The following is a 13,501-nucleotide window of genomic DNA, read 5'->3' on the forward strand; positions in this document are numbered from 1 at the left end:
TCATTAAAGGAATAATTAAATTGGAAAGAGTACAGAAACAATTTATAAGTAAGTTATCAGGACTCAAGGAACTGAGATATGGGGAGAGGTTGGACAGATTGGGACGTGAAACTTGAGTAATCTCACAGAGGTATATACGATCACCAGGATCATGGATGGGATGAGCAGTCTTTTTCCAGGGTAGAGTGGAAACTAGAGGACATAGTTTTAAAGGTAGAGATGAAAGGTCTATTAAAAACCTGAGGGCAACTTTCTTTTTACACAGCAGAAGATAGATATATGAAACTAGCTACCAGAGGAAGTGATTAAGGCTTGTAATTTTGATTCATTAAGTATATAGACAGGTATATACTTAATTAAGACAGATATATAAGGTGCATAAGACAGGAATATGACAAGAGATTAGAAGGATATGGGACAAGTGCTGGGAAGTGCATTTTAGTCAGCATGGAAATGTTTGAGCTGAAGGGCTTTTATCGGAGCTGAACAACACTGACTCTAGGACCCTAAGTTTTAAGTATTTCATTTTGGGCAGTCAATATGACTTTCACAGTAAATAGTAGGAGTTCAAGGAATGTTGTACAATAAAGGAAGTACATAAGTTCACTGAAAGTGGGGTTACCAATGGAGAAGTTGGTGAGGAAGGTGTGCAACATGCTGGACTTCATCAGTCATGGCACTGAGTGTGGAAGTTGGAATGTTATGTTGCAAATCTACAAACTGTTGGTGAAGCTGCTCCTGGAGTAGTGTGTATTTTTTTGGTCACCCTGTTATAGCAAAGCTGTCACTCAGCTGGAGAGAGTGCAGTAAGACTGCATAGGATGGTGACTGAGGAGAAGCTGGGCAGGTTAGCGCTTTATTCCATGGAATGTCGAAGACTGCGGGGTAACCTTAAGGAGGTGTATATAATCATGAAGGCACTGATGATTACACATAAAAAACACAAAATGCTGGCAGAACTCAGCAGGCCAGACAGCATCTATGGGAGGAGGTAGTGACGACGTTTCAGGCCGAAACCCTTCATCAGGAGTGAAGTAACATGGGATGGTCGAGGGGGGATAAGAAGTGGGGGGAGGGATGAAGTGGAGAGCTGGGAAGTGATAGGCTGGAGGGAAATGGGCTAGGGCAGGGGTGGGCAAACTTTTTGACTTGAGGGCCACAAAGGGTTCTAAAATTTGACAGGGGGGCCGGACCAGGAGCAGATGGACGGAGTGTTTTGGTAATACACCTTATAAGAGAAAATAAAATATCATGGGATATGTAGAAAACATGTGCTTTAATTTCAATTGAAAATGAACAAATGCATTACAACAAAATATCTGTCTTTGAAGTCCCATGGTATTTAGCTATTTATTGAAATGACTTTTAAAACACTGAAAATTAAATGAATAAAATGCAGCTTTTTTTAATAGTAACAGTTATTATTTTAAAGCACTGAAAATTCTGTTATCCTTCAAGATATTATCATCATCACTCTCCTCCTGACTCTCTTTATTTCAAAAACGGTAGGAGATGCAGGTCTACTTGTCCTGCTCCTTCTTATTCAGTTGTCCCCTGTGCCAAAACTCAACAATGACCAGCACAAGGACAGAACAGTGACAGCACGCCAGTATGCGGAGCGCGTTATTTGATCTGGAGCGCATTTTTTATTTTGAGAACGTACGTGCACCTGCGCACTACTCATGTCCATCACTTAACAGAAATGACATGTAACATGTAAGGCTTATTGAAAAAAATATTTTCAAATGCATTTTTTACATAACACAACGAAGAAACTTATTTTTAATTTCAGTGGGAACAGTGTTGTTGGTCTCCCTTTTTAGCCAGCGCATCAAAGTCTGGATTTAGTTTTGTTGTGGCGATTCTCAGGATGGATCTGAGGTGTTGGTCAGTTAACTTGGATCTGTGGCTGGCTTTGTTGATGTTCATGACGCTGAACGCCTGTTCACACAAATAGGTCGAACCGAACAAAGAGTAAAGCGCAAATGTGGAGTAATACGCTGCACCTCAACAAAGGTCAATGTATATAGAGTGCGTCATCTATTGGGAAAACGCCAGAATTGTGGGGAAAAAACATTAACAAGGTTTATTAATATAATTTCATCAAGTTCTGCGGGCCGGATTAAAAAGCTTAACGGGCCGCATATGGCCCCCGGGCCGTAGTTTGCCCATGCCTGGGCTAGGGGAAGGTTGAGAATTATGGGAAATAAAAGAGAAAGAAAGGTAAGTCTGGGGGGAGATTGTAGTGAGGGGGGAAAAGGAGAGAGAAAGAGAACCAGACTAAAATTATAGCTAGGGATGGGTTAAGGGGAGGGGGCAGGGGTATCAACGGAGGTCTGAGAGTTGGATGTTCATGCCGGCAGGAAGGAGGCTACCTAGGCGGGAGATAAGGTATTGCTCCATCGACCTGCATGTGGCCTCATCTTGACGGTAGAGGAGGCCATGGACAGACATGTCGGAGTGGGAGTGGTCTGTGGAATTGAAGTGTGTGGCCACAGGGAGATCCCGCCACTGCTGGAGGACTGAGCGCCAGTGTTCGGCGAAACGGTCTCCCAGTCTGCGGCGAGTCTCCCCAATGTATAAGTGGCCACATCGGGAGCACCGGATACAGTATATCACCCCAGTTGACTCGCAGGTGAAGGGGTGCCTCACCTGAAAGGACTGTCTGGGGCCTAGGATGGTGGTGAGGGAAGAAGTGTGGGGGCAGGTGTAGCACTTCTTCCGTTTGCAGGGATAAGTGCCAGGAGGGAGGTCGGTGGGGAGGGATGGGGAGGATGATCGCGTAGGGAGTGATCCCTGCAGAAAGCCGAGAGTGGGAGGAAGGGGAAGATGTGGCTAGTGGTGGGATCCCGTAGGAGGTGGCAGAAGTTACGGAGGATTATACGTTGGATCTGTAGGCTGGTAGAGTGATAGGTGAGGACCAGGGGGATTCTATCCCTGGTGGGTTGGCGGGGGGGTGGGGTGAGGGCAGAGGTGTGTGAAATACGGGAGACGTGATGGAGGACAGAGTTGATAGTGGATGAAGGGAAACCTCTTTCTTTAATAAAGGAAGACATCTCCTTTGTCCGAGAATGAAAGGCCTCATCCTGAGAGCAGATGTGGCGGAGACGGAGGAATTGAGAGAAAAGAGAGAATTGAGATTACACATAGTTTTTTCCCAGGGAAAGGGAACCAAGAACTTGAGGACATTTGTTTAAGGTGAGAGGGGAGAGGTTTAAAATTTCTCACACAGAGGGTGGTGTGTATTTGGAATGAGGTGCCAGAGGAAATGGCAGTTATGACAACAACATTTGAAAGACATTTGGACAAGTACATGGACAGGAAAGGTTTTGATACAGGCAAATGGATCTAGGCTTCTTGATTGGTTTGGATAAATTGGGTCAAGGGCCTGTTTCTGTGCTGTATGACTCTGGGGAAAAGATTCAGACTATCTAGCCTCATGTTGTATTTGTTATATATATCCACCAGGTCTCCCCTCCAGCACTCAGAAAAATCATGCAGGTTTGGTGAACTTCTCCTTAGAATTAATAGTCTTTAAACAAGGCAATAACCTGGTGAACCTCTTCTGCATCTTCTCCAAAGCCTCCACATCCTTCCTGTATTGGGATGGCCAGCACTGCACACAATACTCCAAATGTGACCTGACCAAAATTTCATAAAACTGTCCTGTGTTCAATCTTTTGTTACGTCCCCATGGGTATCTTGTACTTGTCACGTGACAGGTGTTGAAGCTCTACTGGACCTAAGGTAATGGTCTTATGATTGTATAGTGACGTCATTTTCCTGCCAGTAGAGGTCATGTAACAGGTTTTTTTTACAGGGTATAAAAGGAGGACCCCTCCCTGTGAGGAGGGGCAGTTCGTGGCTGGATTTGCCATTTCGACTCCATGCTACTGCATGGTCCAATATTATGATGCAGTTTCGTTGGAAGGTGGAATTTTATTTTCTGCCTAAAGTTTTAAAAGGTCATTGCCAGCAGTTTCTTTACAATACTGCCAGTTAGAATCAGTGGAGAGTGAAGATCGGAGTTCGGGAGCTAAAAGACCGAGGAAAGTCGATTTCAATGGTGAAACAGGTTTGACCTTGTTTGATCCTCATTTGGAAGGAATTCGTTGGCTGTGCCCATGTTAACCCCTGCGAAATATAGCAGAAAGGGTTGGGTACAGTTTCATCAAGGAAAGATCAGCGCCTTTAAGCCGTTTCATTTTCATCTTCGTAAATTCTCCAGGAAAAGTATAGTTCGACTGGGAACCATAACAACACAACGTGAAAGAGAATTTAAATCGTCTAAAAAGTCTTTCTTTTAATGGACTGTAAGCATTTTGAACTTTCACAGTACTACTTTGAAGAACTGTTTTCGCTTTATCCTTTTAAGATCTGCTCAAGCAGCTGATTTCCGGTTGCGTTAGCTGTTTGTTTACTTTTGGGGTTTGTTTATCAGTGTTTAATAAATGTTTTATTTGTTATAAAAAAAACCCTGCCTCACATAGATTTATTGTTGCTGAATCCGTAACACTTTATACTCAACACCTTTACCAACAAATGGAAACGCTCCTACTATTGACTGTGAAGATCATGAAACATGAAGCAAACCTTTCTTTCTGCCCTGTACACTTGTGTGGCTTCTTTCAAGGAGCAAAGTTCAAAATAAATTTATTATCATAGTACATATATGTCACTGTATACGACCCTGAGATTAATTTTCTTTTGGGCATTCACAGTAAATACAAAAAACACAATACAGTCAATGAAAGATACACCCAACAAGACAACCAGTGTGCAAAAGGCAACAACTGTACAAATACAAAAATAAATAAATATAATAATAATTAATAAATAAACAATAAACACCAAGAACATAAGATGAAGAGTCCTTGACAGTGAGTTCATAGGTTGTGGAACAGTTCAGTTGTGGAAATCTCTCCCCTCTCTCCTTAAACAGAGGTCCTCTAGTTGATGATTCTGTTTCCCTAGGAAAACTAGGTTTGGACCCCAAGATTCCTCATACATAATTGCTCCTCAGAGTCCGCTCATTTACTGTAAATTTCCCTATTGCATTTGATCATTCAAAATGTGGCACACATAACATCCACTGTATATTACAAACAAATATTACAATTCTAACATCAGTGAAACTGCTGATCTAACCCAATCGTAAGCGGCCGTTTTCTTGGGTGGATTACTAACTTACCAGAGGAACTTGTCCTTGCTCTGCCTTTTGATATCAGATACGTTTCTGTCTTCTTTGTCCTGCAAATATGCATGTATTGTATAAGTGATGCACTATCAATAACTCTAGGAGACTGGATGTAGAGTAAATAACGATAGGCTTTTACTAACAGCGAAAACGGAGCACGACTATGTCGGACTGTGGTAGGAACAGTACCCCAATCACCTTTATACCAGGGTCTGTGGGAGGAGCCACAGGTGCAGTACGCAGAGAGGCGTGTCCAGACAGGTATACATGGTTTACCACAATGAGAATTTTGATCTGCAACTTACGATGATAACAAATGGTTGTTGGGGAATGTGAGCAGATGTGGAGAATGGGAGAAGAACAAAAAAATCCACCGCACATTTCCTCTCCTCTACAATTCTAGGCTCATATATCACTTTCCCCCTTTCCCTTTCTCACACTTCTCCAATCATTGAATGTCACAGTGGTCAGTGTTGGCACCTCTGTATCTAGTGTTGCATCACAAAGTTTGCTGCAGGAAGTTCTGTAACTAGTGATGTTTCACAGGGGCAGTGGTGGGACCTCTACAACTATTGATGTATTATAGAGACAACAGCGGTTGACACATTGGTCGGTGGTGGTGCTGACGGTTTTTACTGATGTTGGAGGGGGAGGGGTTGGTTGACACACTGGTGGGTGGTGGTGTTGATGGTTTTTACTGAAGTTGGTGGGGGAGGGGTTGGTTGACATTGGTGGGTGGTGGTGCTGATGGTTTTTACTGAAGTTGGAGGGGGAGGGTTTGGTTGACACATTGGTGGGTGGTGGTGTTGACGGTTTTTACTGATGTTGGTGGGGGAGGGGTTGGTTGACACATTGGTGGGTGGTGGTGCTGATGGTTTTTACTGAAGTTGGAGGGGGAGGGGTTGGTTGACACATTGGTGGGTGGTGGTGTTGACGGTTTTTACTGAAGTTGGTGGGGGAGGGGTTGGTTGACACATTGGTGGGTGGTGGTGTTGATGGTTTTTACTGAAGTTGGTGGGGGAGGGGTTGGTTGACACACTGGTGGGTGCTGGTGTTGACGGTTTTTACTGAAGTTGGAGGGGAGGGGTTGGTTGACACATTGGTGGGTGGTGGTGTTGACGGTTTTTACTGAAGTTGGTGGGGGAGGGGTTGGTTGACACATTGGTGGGTGGTGGTGCTGATGGTTTTTACTGATGTTGGAGGGGGAGGGGTTGGTTGACACATTGGTGGGTGGTGCGGCTGATGGTTTTTACTGAAGTTGGAGGGGGAGGGGTTGGTTGACACACTGGTGGGTGGTGGTGCTGACGGTTTTTACTGAAGTTGGAGGGGGAGGGGTTGGTTGACACACTGGTGGGTGGTGGTGTTGACGGTTTTTACTGAAGTTGGTGGGGGGAGGGGTTGGTTGACACATTGGTGGGTGGTGGTGCTGACGGTTTTTACTGAAGTTGGTGGGGGAGGGGTTGGTTGACACATTGGTGGGTGGTGGTGCTGACGGTTTTTACAGAAGTTGGAGGGGGGAGGGGTTGGTTGACACATTGGTGGGTGGAGGTGCTGACGGTTTTTACTGAAGTTGGAGGGGGAGGGGTTGGTTGACACATTGGTGGGTGGTGGTGTTGACCGTTTTTACTGAATTTGGAGGGGGAGGGGTTGGTTGACACACTGGTGGGTGGTGGTGTTGATGGTTTTTACTGAAGTTGGTGGGGGAGGGGTTGGTTGACACATTGGTGGGTGGTGGTGCTGATGGTTTTTACTGAAGTTGGTGGGGGAGGGGTTGGTTGACACATTGGTGGGTGGTGGTGTTGACGGTTTTTACTGAAGTTGGAGGGGGAGGGGTTGGTTGACACATTGGTGGGTGGTGGTGTTGATGGTTTTTACTGAAGTTGGTGGGGGAGGGGTTGGTTGACACACTGGTGGGTGGTAGTGTTGACGGTTTTTACTGAAGTTGGAGGGGGAGGGGTTGGTTGACACATTGATGGGTGTTGGTGTTGACGGTTTTTACTGAAGTTGGAGGGGGAGGGGTTGGTTGACACATTGGTGGGTGGTGGTGCTGATGGTTTTTACTGAAGTTGGTGGGGGAGGGGTTGGTTGACACATTGGTGGGTGGTGGTGTTGATGGTTTTTACTGAAGTTGGTGGGGGAGGGGTTGGTTGACACACTGGTGGGTGGTAGTGTTGAGGGTTTTTACTGAAGTTGGTGGGAGAGGGGTTGGTTGACACATTGATGGGTGGTGGTGTTGACGGTTTTTACTGAAGTTGGTGGGGGAGGGGTTGGTTGACACATTGGTGGGTGGTGGTGTTGACGGTTTTTACTGAAGTTGGTGGGGGAGGGGTTGGTTGACACATTGGTGGGTGGTGGTGTTGACGGTTTTTACTGAAGTTGGTGAGGGAGGGGTTGGTTGACACACTGGTGGGTGGTGGTGTTGATGGTTTTTACTGAAGTTGGTGGGGGGAGGGGGTTGGTTGACACACTGGTGGGTGGTGGTGTTGATGGTTTTTACTGAAGTTGGTGGGGGGAGGGGGTTGGTTGACACATTGGTGGGTGGTGGTGTTGACGGTTTTTACTGAAGTTGGTGGGGGAGGGGTTGGTTGACACATTGGTGGGTGGTGGTGTTGACGGTTTTTACTGAAGTTGGTGGGGGAGGGGTTGGTTGACACACTGGTGGGTGGTGGTGCTGATGGTTTTTACTGAAGTTGGTGGGGGAGGGGTTGGTTGACACATTGGTGGGTGGTGGTGCTGACGGTCTTTACTGAAGTTGGAGGGGGAGGGGTTGGTTTGACACATTGGTGGGTGGTGGTGTTGACGGTTTTTACTGAAGTTGGTGGGGGAGGGGTTGGTTGACACATTGGTGGGTGGTGGTGTTGACGGTTTTTACTGAAGTTGGTGGGGGTGGGGTTGGTTGACACACTGGTGGGTGGTGGTGCTGATGGTTTTTACTGAAGTTGGAGGGGGAGGGGTTGGTTGACACACTGGTGGGTGGTGGTGTTGACGGTTTTTACTGAAGTTGGAGGGGGGAGGGGTTGGTTGACACATTAGTGGGTGGTGGTGCTGACGGTTTTTACTGAAGTTGGTGGGGGAGGGGTTGGTTGACACACTGGTGGGTGGTGGTGTTGATGGTTTTTACTGAAGTTGGTGGGGGAGGGGTTGGTTGACACATTGGTGGGTGGTGGTGCTGATGGTTTTTACTGAAGTTGGTGGGGGAGGGGTTGGTTGACACATTGGTGGGTGGTGGTGCTGATGGTTTTTACTGAAGTTGGAGGGGGAGGGGTTGGTTTGACACATTGGTGGGTGGTGGTGTTGACGGTTTTTACTGAAGTTGGTGGGGGAGGGGTTGGTTGACACATTGGTGGGTGGTGGTGTTGACGGTTTTTACTGAAGTTGGTGGGGGTGGGGTTGGTTGACACACTGGTGGGTGGTGGTGCTGACGGTTTTTACTGAAGTTGGAGGGGGAGGGGTTGGTTGACACATTAATGGGTGTTGGTGTTGACGGTTTTTACTGAAGTTGGAGGGGGAGGGGTTGGTTGACACATTGGTGGGTGGTGGTGCTGATGGTTTTTACTGAAGTTGGTGGGGGAAGGGTTGGTTGACACATTGGTGGGTGGTGGTGTTGATGGTTTTTACTGAAGTTGGTGGGGGAGGGGTTGGTTGACACACTGGTGGGTGGTAGTGTTGAGGGTTTTTACTGAAGTTGGTGGGGGAGGGGTTGGTTGACACATTGATGGGTGGTGGTGTTGACGGTTTTTACTGAAGTTGGTGGGGGAGGGGTTGGTTGACACATTGGTGGGTGGTGGTGTTGACGGTTTTTACTGAAGTTGGTGGGGGAGGGGTTGGTTGACACATTGGTGGGTGGTGGTGTTGACGGTTTTTACTGAAGTTGGTGGGGGTGGGGTTGGTTGACACACTGGTGGGTGGTGGTGCTGACGGTTTTTACTGAAGTTGGAGGGGGAGGGGTTGGTTGACACATTAATGGGTGTTGGTGTTGACGGTTTTTACTGAAGTTGGAGGGGGAGGGGTTGGTTGACACATTGGTGGGTGGTGGTGCTGATGGTTTTTACTGAAGTTGGTGGGGGAAGGGTTGGTTGACACATTGGTGGGTGGTGGTGTTGATGGTTTTTACTGAAGTTGGTGGGGGAGGGGTTGGTTGACACACTGGTGGGTGGTAGTGTTGAGGGTTTTTACTGAAGTTGGTGGGGGAGGGGTTGGTTGACACATTGATGGGTGGTGGTGTTGACGGTTTTTACTGAAGTTGGTGGGGGAGGGGTTGGTTGACACATTGGTGGGTGGTGGTGTTGACGGTTTTTACTGAAGTTGGTGGGGGAGGGGTTGGTTGACACATTGGTGGGTGGTGGTGTTGACGGTTTTTACTGAAGTTGGTGAGGGAGGGGTTGGTTGACACACTGGTGGGTGGTGGTGTTGATGGTTTTTACTGAAGTTGGTGGGGGGAGGGGGTTGGTTGACACACTGGTGGGTGGTGGTGTTGATGGTTTTTACTGAAGTTGGTGGGGGGAGGGGGTTGGTTGACACATTGGTGGGTGGTGGTGTTGACGGTTTTTACTGAAGTTGGTGGGGGAGGGGTTGGTTGACACATTGGTGGGTGGTGGTGTTGACGGTTTTTACTGAAGTTGGTGGGGGAGGGGTTGGTTGACACACTGGTGGGTGGTGGTGCTGATGGTTTTTACTGAAGTTGGTGGGGGAGGGGTTGGTTGACACATTGGTGGGTGGTGGTGCTGACGGTCTTTACTGAAGTTGGAGGGGGAGGGGTTGGTTTGACACATTGGTGGGTGGTGGTGTTGACGGTTTTTACTGAAGTTGGTGGGGGAGGGGTTGGTTGACACATTGGTGGGTGATGGTGTTGACGGTTTTTACTGAAGTTGGTGGGGGTGGGGTTGGTTGACACACTGGTGGGTGGTGGTGCTGATGGTTTTTACTGAAGTTGGAGGGGGAGGGGTTGGTTGACACACTGGTGGGTGGTGGTGTTGACGGTTTTTACTGAAGTTGGAGGGGGGAGGGGTTGGTTGACACATTAGTGGGTGGTGGTGCTGACGGTTTTTACTGAAGTTGGTGGGGGAGGGGTTGGTTGACACACTGGTGGGTGGTGGTGTTGATGGTTTTTACTGAAGTTGGTGGGGGGAGGGGGTTGGTTGACACACTGGTGGGTGGTGGTGTTGATGGTTTTTACTGAAGTTGGTGGGGGGAGGGGGTTGGTTGACACATTGGTGGGTGGTGGTGTTGACGGTTTTTACTGAAGTTGGTGGGGGAGGGGTTGGTTGACACATTGGTGGGTGGTGGTGTTGACGGTTTTTACTGAAGTTGGTGGGGGAGGGGTTGGTTGACACACTGGTGGGTGGTGGTGCTGATGGTTTTTACTGAAGTTGGTGGGGGAGGGGTTGGTTGACACATTGGTGGGTGGTGGTGCTGACTGTCTTTACTGAAGTTGGAGGGGGAGGGGTTGGTTTGACACATTGGTGGGTGGTGGTGTTGACGGTTTTTACTGAAGTTGGTGGGGGAGGGGTTGGTTGACACATTGGTGGGTGGTGGTGTTGACGGTTTTTACTGAAGTTGGTGGGGGTGGGGTTGGTTGACACACTGGTGGGTGGTGGTGCTGATGGTTTTTACTGAAGTTGGAGGGGGAGGGGTTGGTTGACACACTGGTGGGTGGTGGTGTTGACGGTTTTTACTGAAGTTGGAGGGGGGAGGGGTTGGTTGACACATTAGTGGGTGGTGGTGCTGACGGTTTTTACTGAAGTTGGTGGGGGAGGGGTTGGTTGACACACTGGTGGGTGGTGGTGTTGATGGTTTTTACTGAAGTTGGTGCGGGAGGGGTTGGTTGACACATTGGTGGGTGGTGGTGCTGATGGTTTTTACTGAAGTTGGTGGGGGAGGGGTTGGTTGACACATTGGTGGGTGGTGGTGCTGATGGTTTTTACTGAAGTTGGAGGGGGAGGGGTTGGTTTGACACATTGGTGGGTGGTGGTGTTGACGGTTTTTACTGAAGTTGGTGGGGGAGGGGTTGGTTGACACATTGGTGGGTGGTGGTGTTGACGGTTTTTACTGAAGTTGGTGGGGGTGGGGTTGGTTAACACACTGGTGGGTGGTGGTGCTGACGGTTTTTACTGAAGTTGGAGGGGGAGGGGTTGGTTGACACACTGGTGGGTGGTGGTGCTGACGGTTTTTACTGAAGTTGGTGGGGGTGGGGTTGGTTGACACATTGGTGGGTGGTGGGGCTGATGGTTTTTACTGAAGTTGGTGGAGGAGGGGTTGGTTGACACGTTGGTGGGTGGTGGAGTTGACGGTTTTTACTGAAGTTGGTGGGGGAGGGGTTGGTTGACACATTGGTGGGTGGTGGTGTTGACGGTTTTTACTGAAGTTGGAGGGGGAGGGGTTGGTTGACACATTGATGGGTGTTGGTGTTGACGGTTTTTACTGAAGTTGGAGGGGGAGGGGTTGGTTGACACATTGGTGGGTGGTGGTGCTGATGGTTTTTACTGAAGTTGGTGGGGGAGGGGTTGGTTGACACATTGGTGGGTGGTGGTGTTGATTGTTTTTACTGAAGTTGGTGGGGGAGGGGTTGGTTGACACACTGGTGGGTGGTGGTGCTGACGGTTTTTACTGAAGTTGGTGGGGGAGGGGTTGGTTGACACATTGATGGGTGGTGGTGTTGACGGTTTTTACTGAAGTTGGTGGGGGAGGGGTTGGTTGACACATTGGTGGGTGGTGGTGTTGACGGTTTTTACTGAAGTTGGTGGGGGAGGGGTTGGTTGACACACTGGTGGGTGGTGGTGCTGACGGTTTTTACTGAAGTTGGAGGGGGAGGGGTTGGTTGACACATTGGTGGGTGGTGGTGCTGACGGTTTTTACTGAAGTTGGTGGGGGAGGGTTTGGTTGACACATTGGTGGGTGGTGGTGTTGACGGTTTTTACTGAAGTTGGTGGGGGAGGGGTTGGTTGACACATTGGTGGGTGGTGGTGTTGACGGTTTTTACTGAAGTTGGTGGGGGAGGGGTTGGTTGACACATTGGTGGGTGGTGGTGTTGACGGTTTTTACTGAAGTTGGAGGGGGGAGGGGGTTGGTTGACACATTGGTGGGTGTTGGTGTTGACGGTTTTTACTGAAGTTGGAGGGGGGAGGGGGTTGGTTGACACATTGGTGGGTGGTGGTGCTGATGGTTTTTACTGAAGTTGGTGGGGGAGGGGTTGGTTGACACATTGGTGGGTGGTGGTGTTGATGGTTTTTACTGAAGTTGGAGGGGGGAGGGGTTGGTTGACACACTGGTGGGTGGTGGTGTTGACGGTTTTTACTGAAGTTGGTGGGGGAGGGGTTGGTTGACACATTGGTGGGTGGTGGTGTTGACGGTTTTTACTGAAGTTTGTGGGGGAGGGGTTGGTTGACACACTGGTGGGTGGTGGTGTTGACGGTTTTTACTGAAGTTGGAGGGGGGAGGGGTTGGTTGACACATTGGTGGGTGGTGGTGCTGACGGTTTTTACTGAAGTTGGTGGGGGAGGGGTTGGTTGACACATTGGTGGGTGGTGGTGCTGACGGTTTTTACTGAAGTTGGAGGGGGGAGGGGTTGGTTGACACATTGGTGGGGGGAGGTGCTGACGGTTTTTACTGAAGTTGGAGGGGGAGGGGTTGGTTGACACATTGGTGGGTGGTGGTGTTGACCGTTTTTACTGAAGTTGGAGGGGGAGGGGTTGGTTGACACACTGGTGGGTGGTGGTGTTGATGGTTTTTACTGAAGTTGGTGGGGGAGGGGTTGGTTGACACATTGGTGGGTGGTGGTGCTGATGGTTTTTACTGAAGTTGGTGGTGGAGGGGTTGGTTGACACATTGGTGGGTGGTGGTGCTGATGGTTTTTACTGAAGTTGGAGGGGGAGGGGTTGGTTTGACACATTGGTGGGTGGTGGTGTTGACGGTTTTTACTGAAGTTGGTGGGGGAGGGGTTGGTTGACACATTGGTGGGTGGTGGTGTTGACGGTTTTTACTGAAGTTGGTGGGGGTGGGGTTGGTTGACACACTGGTGGGTGGTGGTGCTGACGGTTTTTACTGAAGTTGGAGGGGGAGGGGTTGGTTGACACACTGGTGGGTGGTGGTGCTGACGGTTTTTACTGAAGTTGGTGGGGGTGGGGTTGGTTGACACATTGGTGGGTGGTGGGGCTGATGGTTTTTACTGAAGTTGGTGGAGGAGGGGTTGGTTGACACGTTGGTGGGTGGTGGTGTTGACGGTTTTTACTGAAGTTGGTGGGGGAGGGGTTGGTTGACACATTGGTGGGTGGTGGTGTTGACGGTTTTTACTGAAGTTGGAGGGGG

At 48.9% G+C, this 13,501-nt stretch overlaps 1 protein-coding gene across 1 annotated transcript in view; it reads right to left on the reverse strand.

Moving 5' to 3' along the window:
- The window catches only part of ncf1 (neutrophil cytosolic factor 1), a 127,777-nt gene that overhangs the window by 48,371 nt on the left and 65,905 nt on the right, over window positions 1-13,501 (reverse strand). Inside the window, exon 5 of the mRNA XM_059972903.1 lies at window positions 5,192-5,250. Coding sequence (XP_059828886.1) covers window positions 5,192-5,250 — 59 coding nt within the window. The remainder of the gene's footprint in view (window positions 1-5,191; window positions 5,251-13,501) is intronic.

The sequence above is a fragment of the Hypanus sabinus genome, chromosome 6, assembly GCF_030144855.1.
Source record: "Hypanus sabinus isolate sHypSab1 chromosome 6, sHypSab1.hap1, whole genome shotgun sequence".
In the NCBI taxonomy this organism is placed as follows: domain Eukaryota; kingdom Metazoa; phylum Chordata; class Chondrichthyes; order Myliobatiformes; family Dasyatidae; genus Hypanus; species Hypanus sabinus.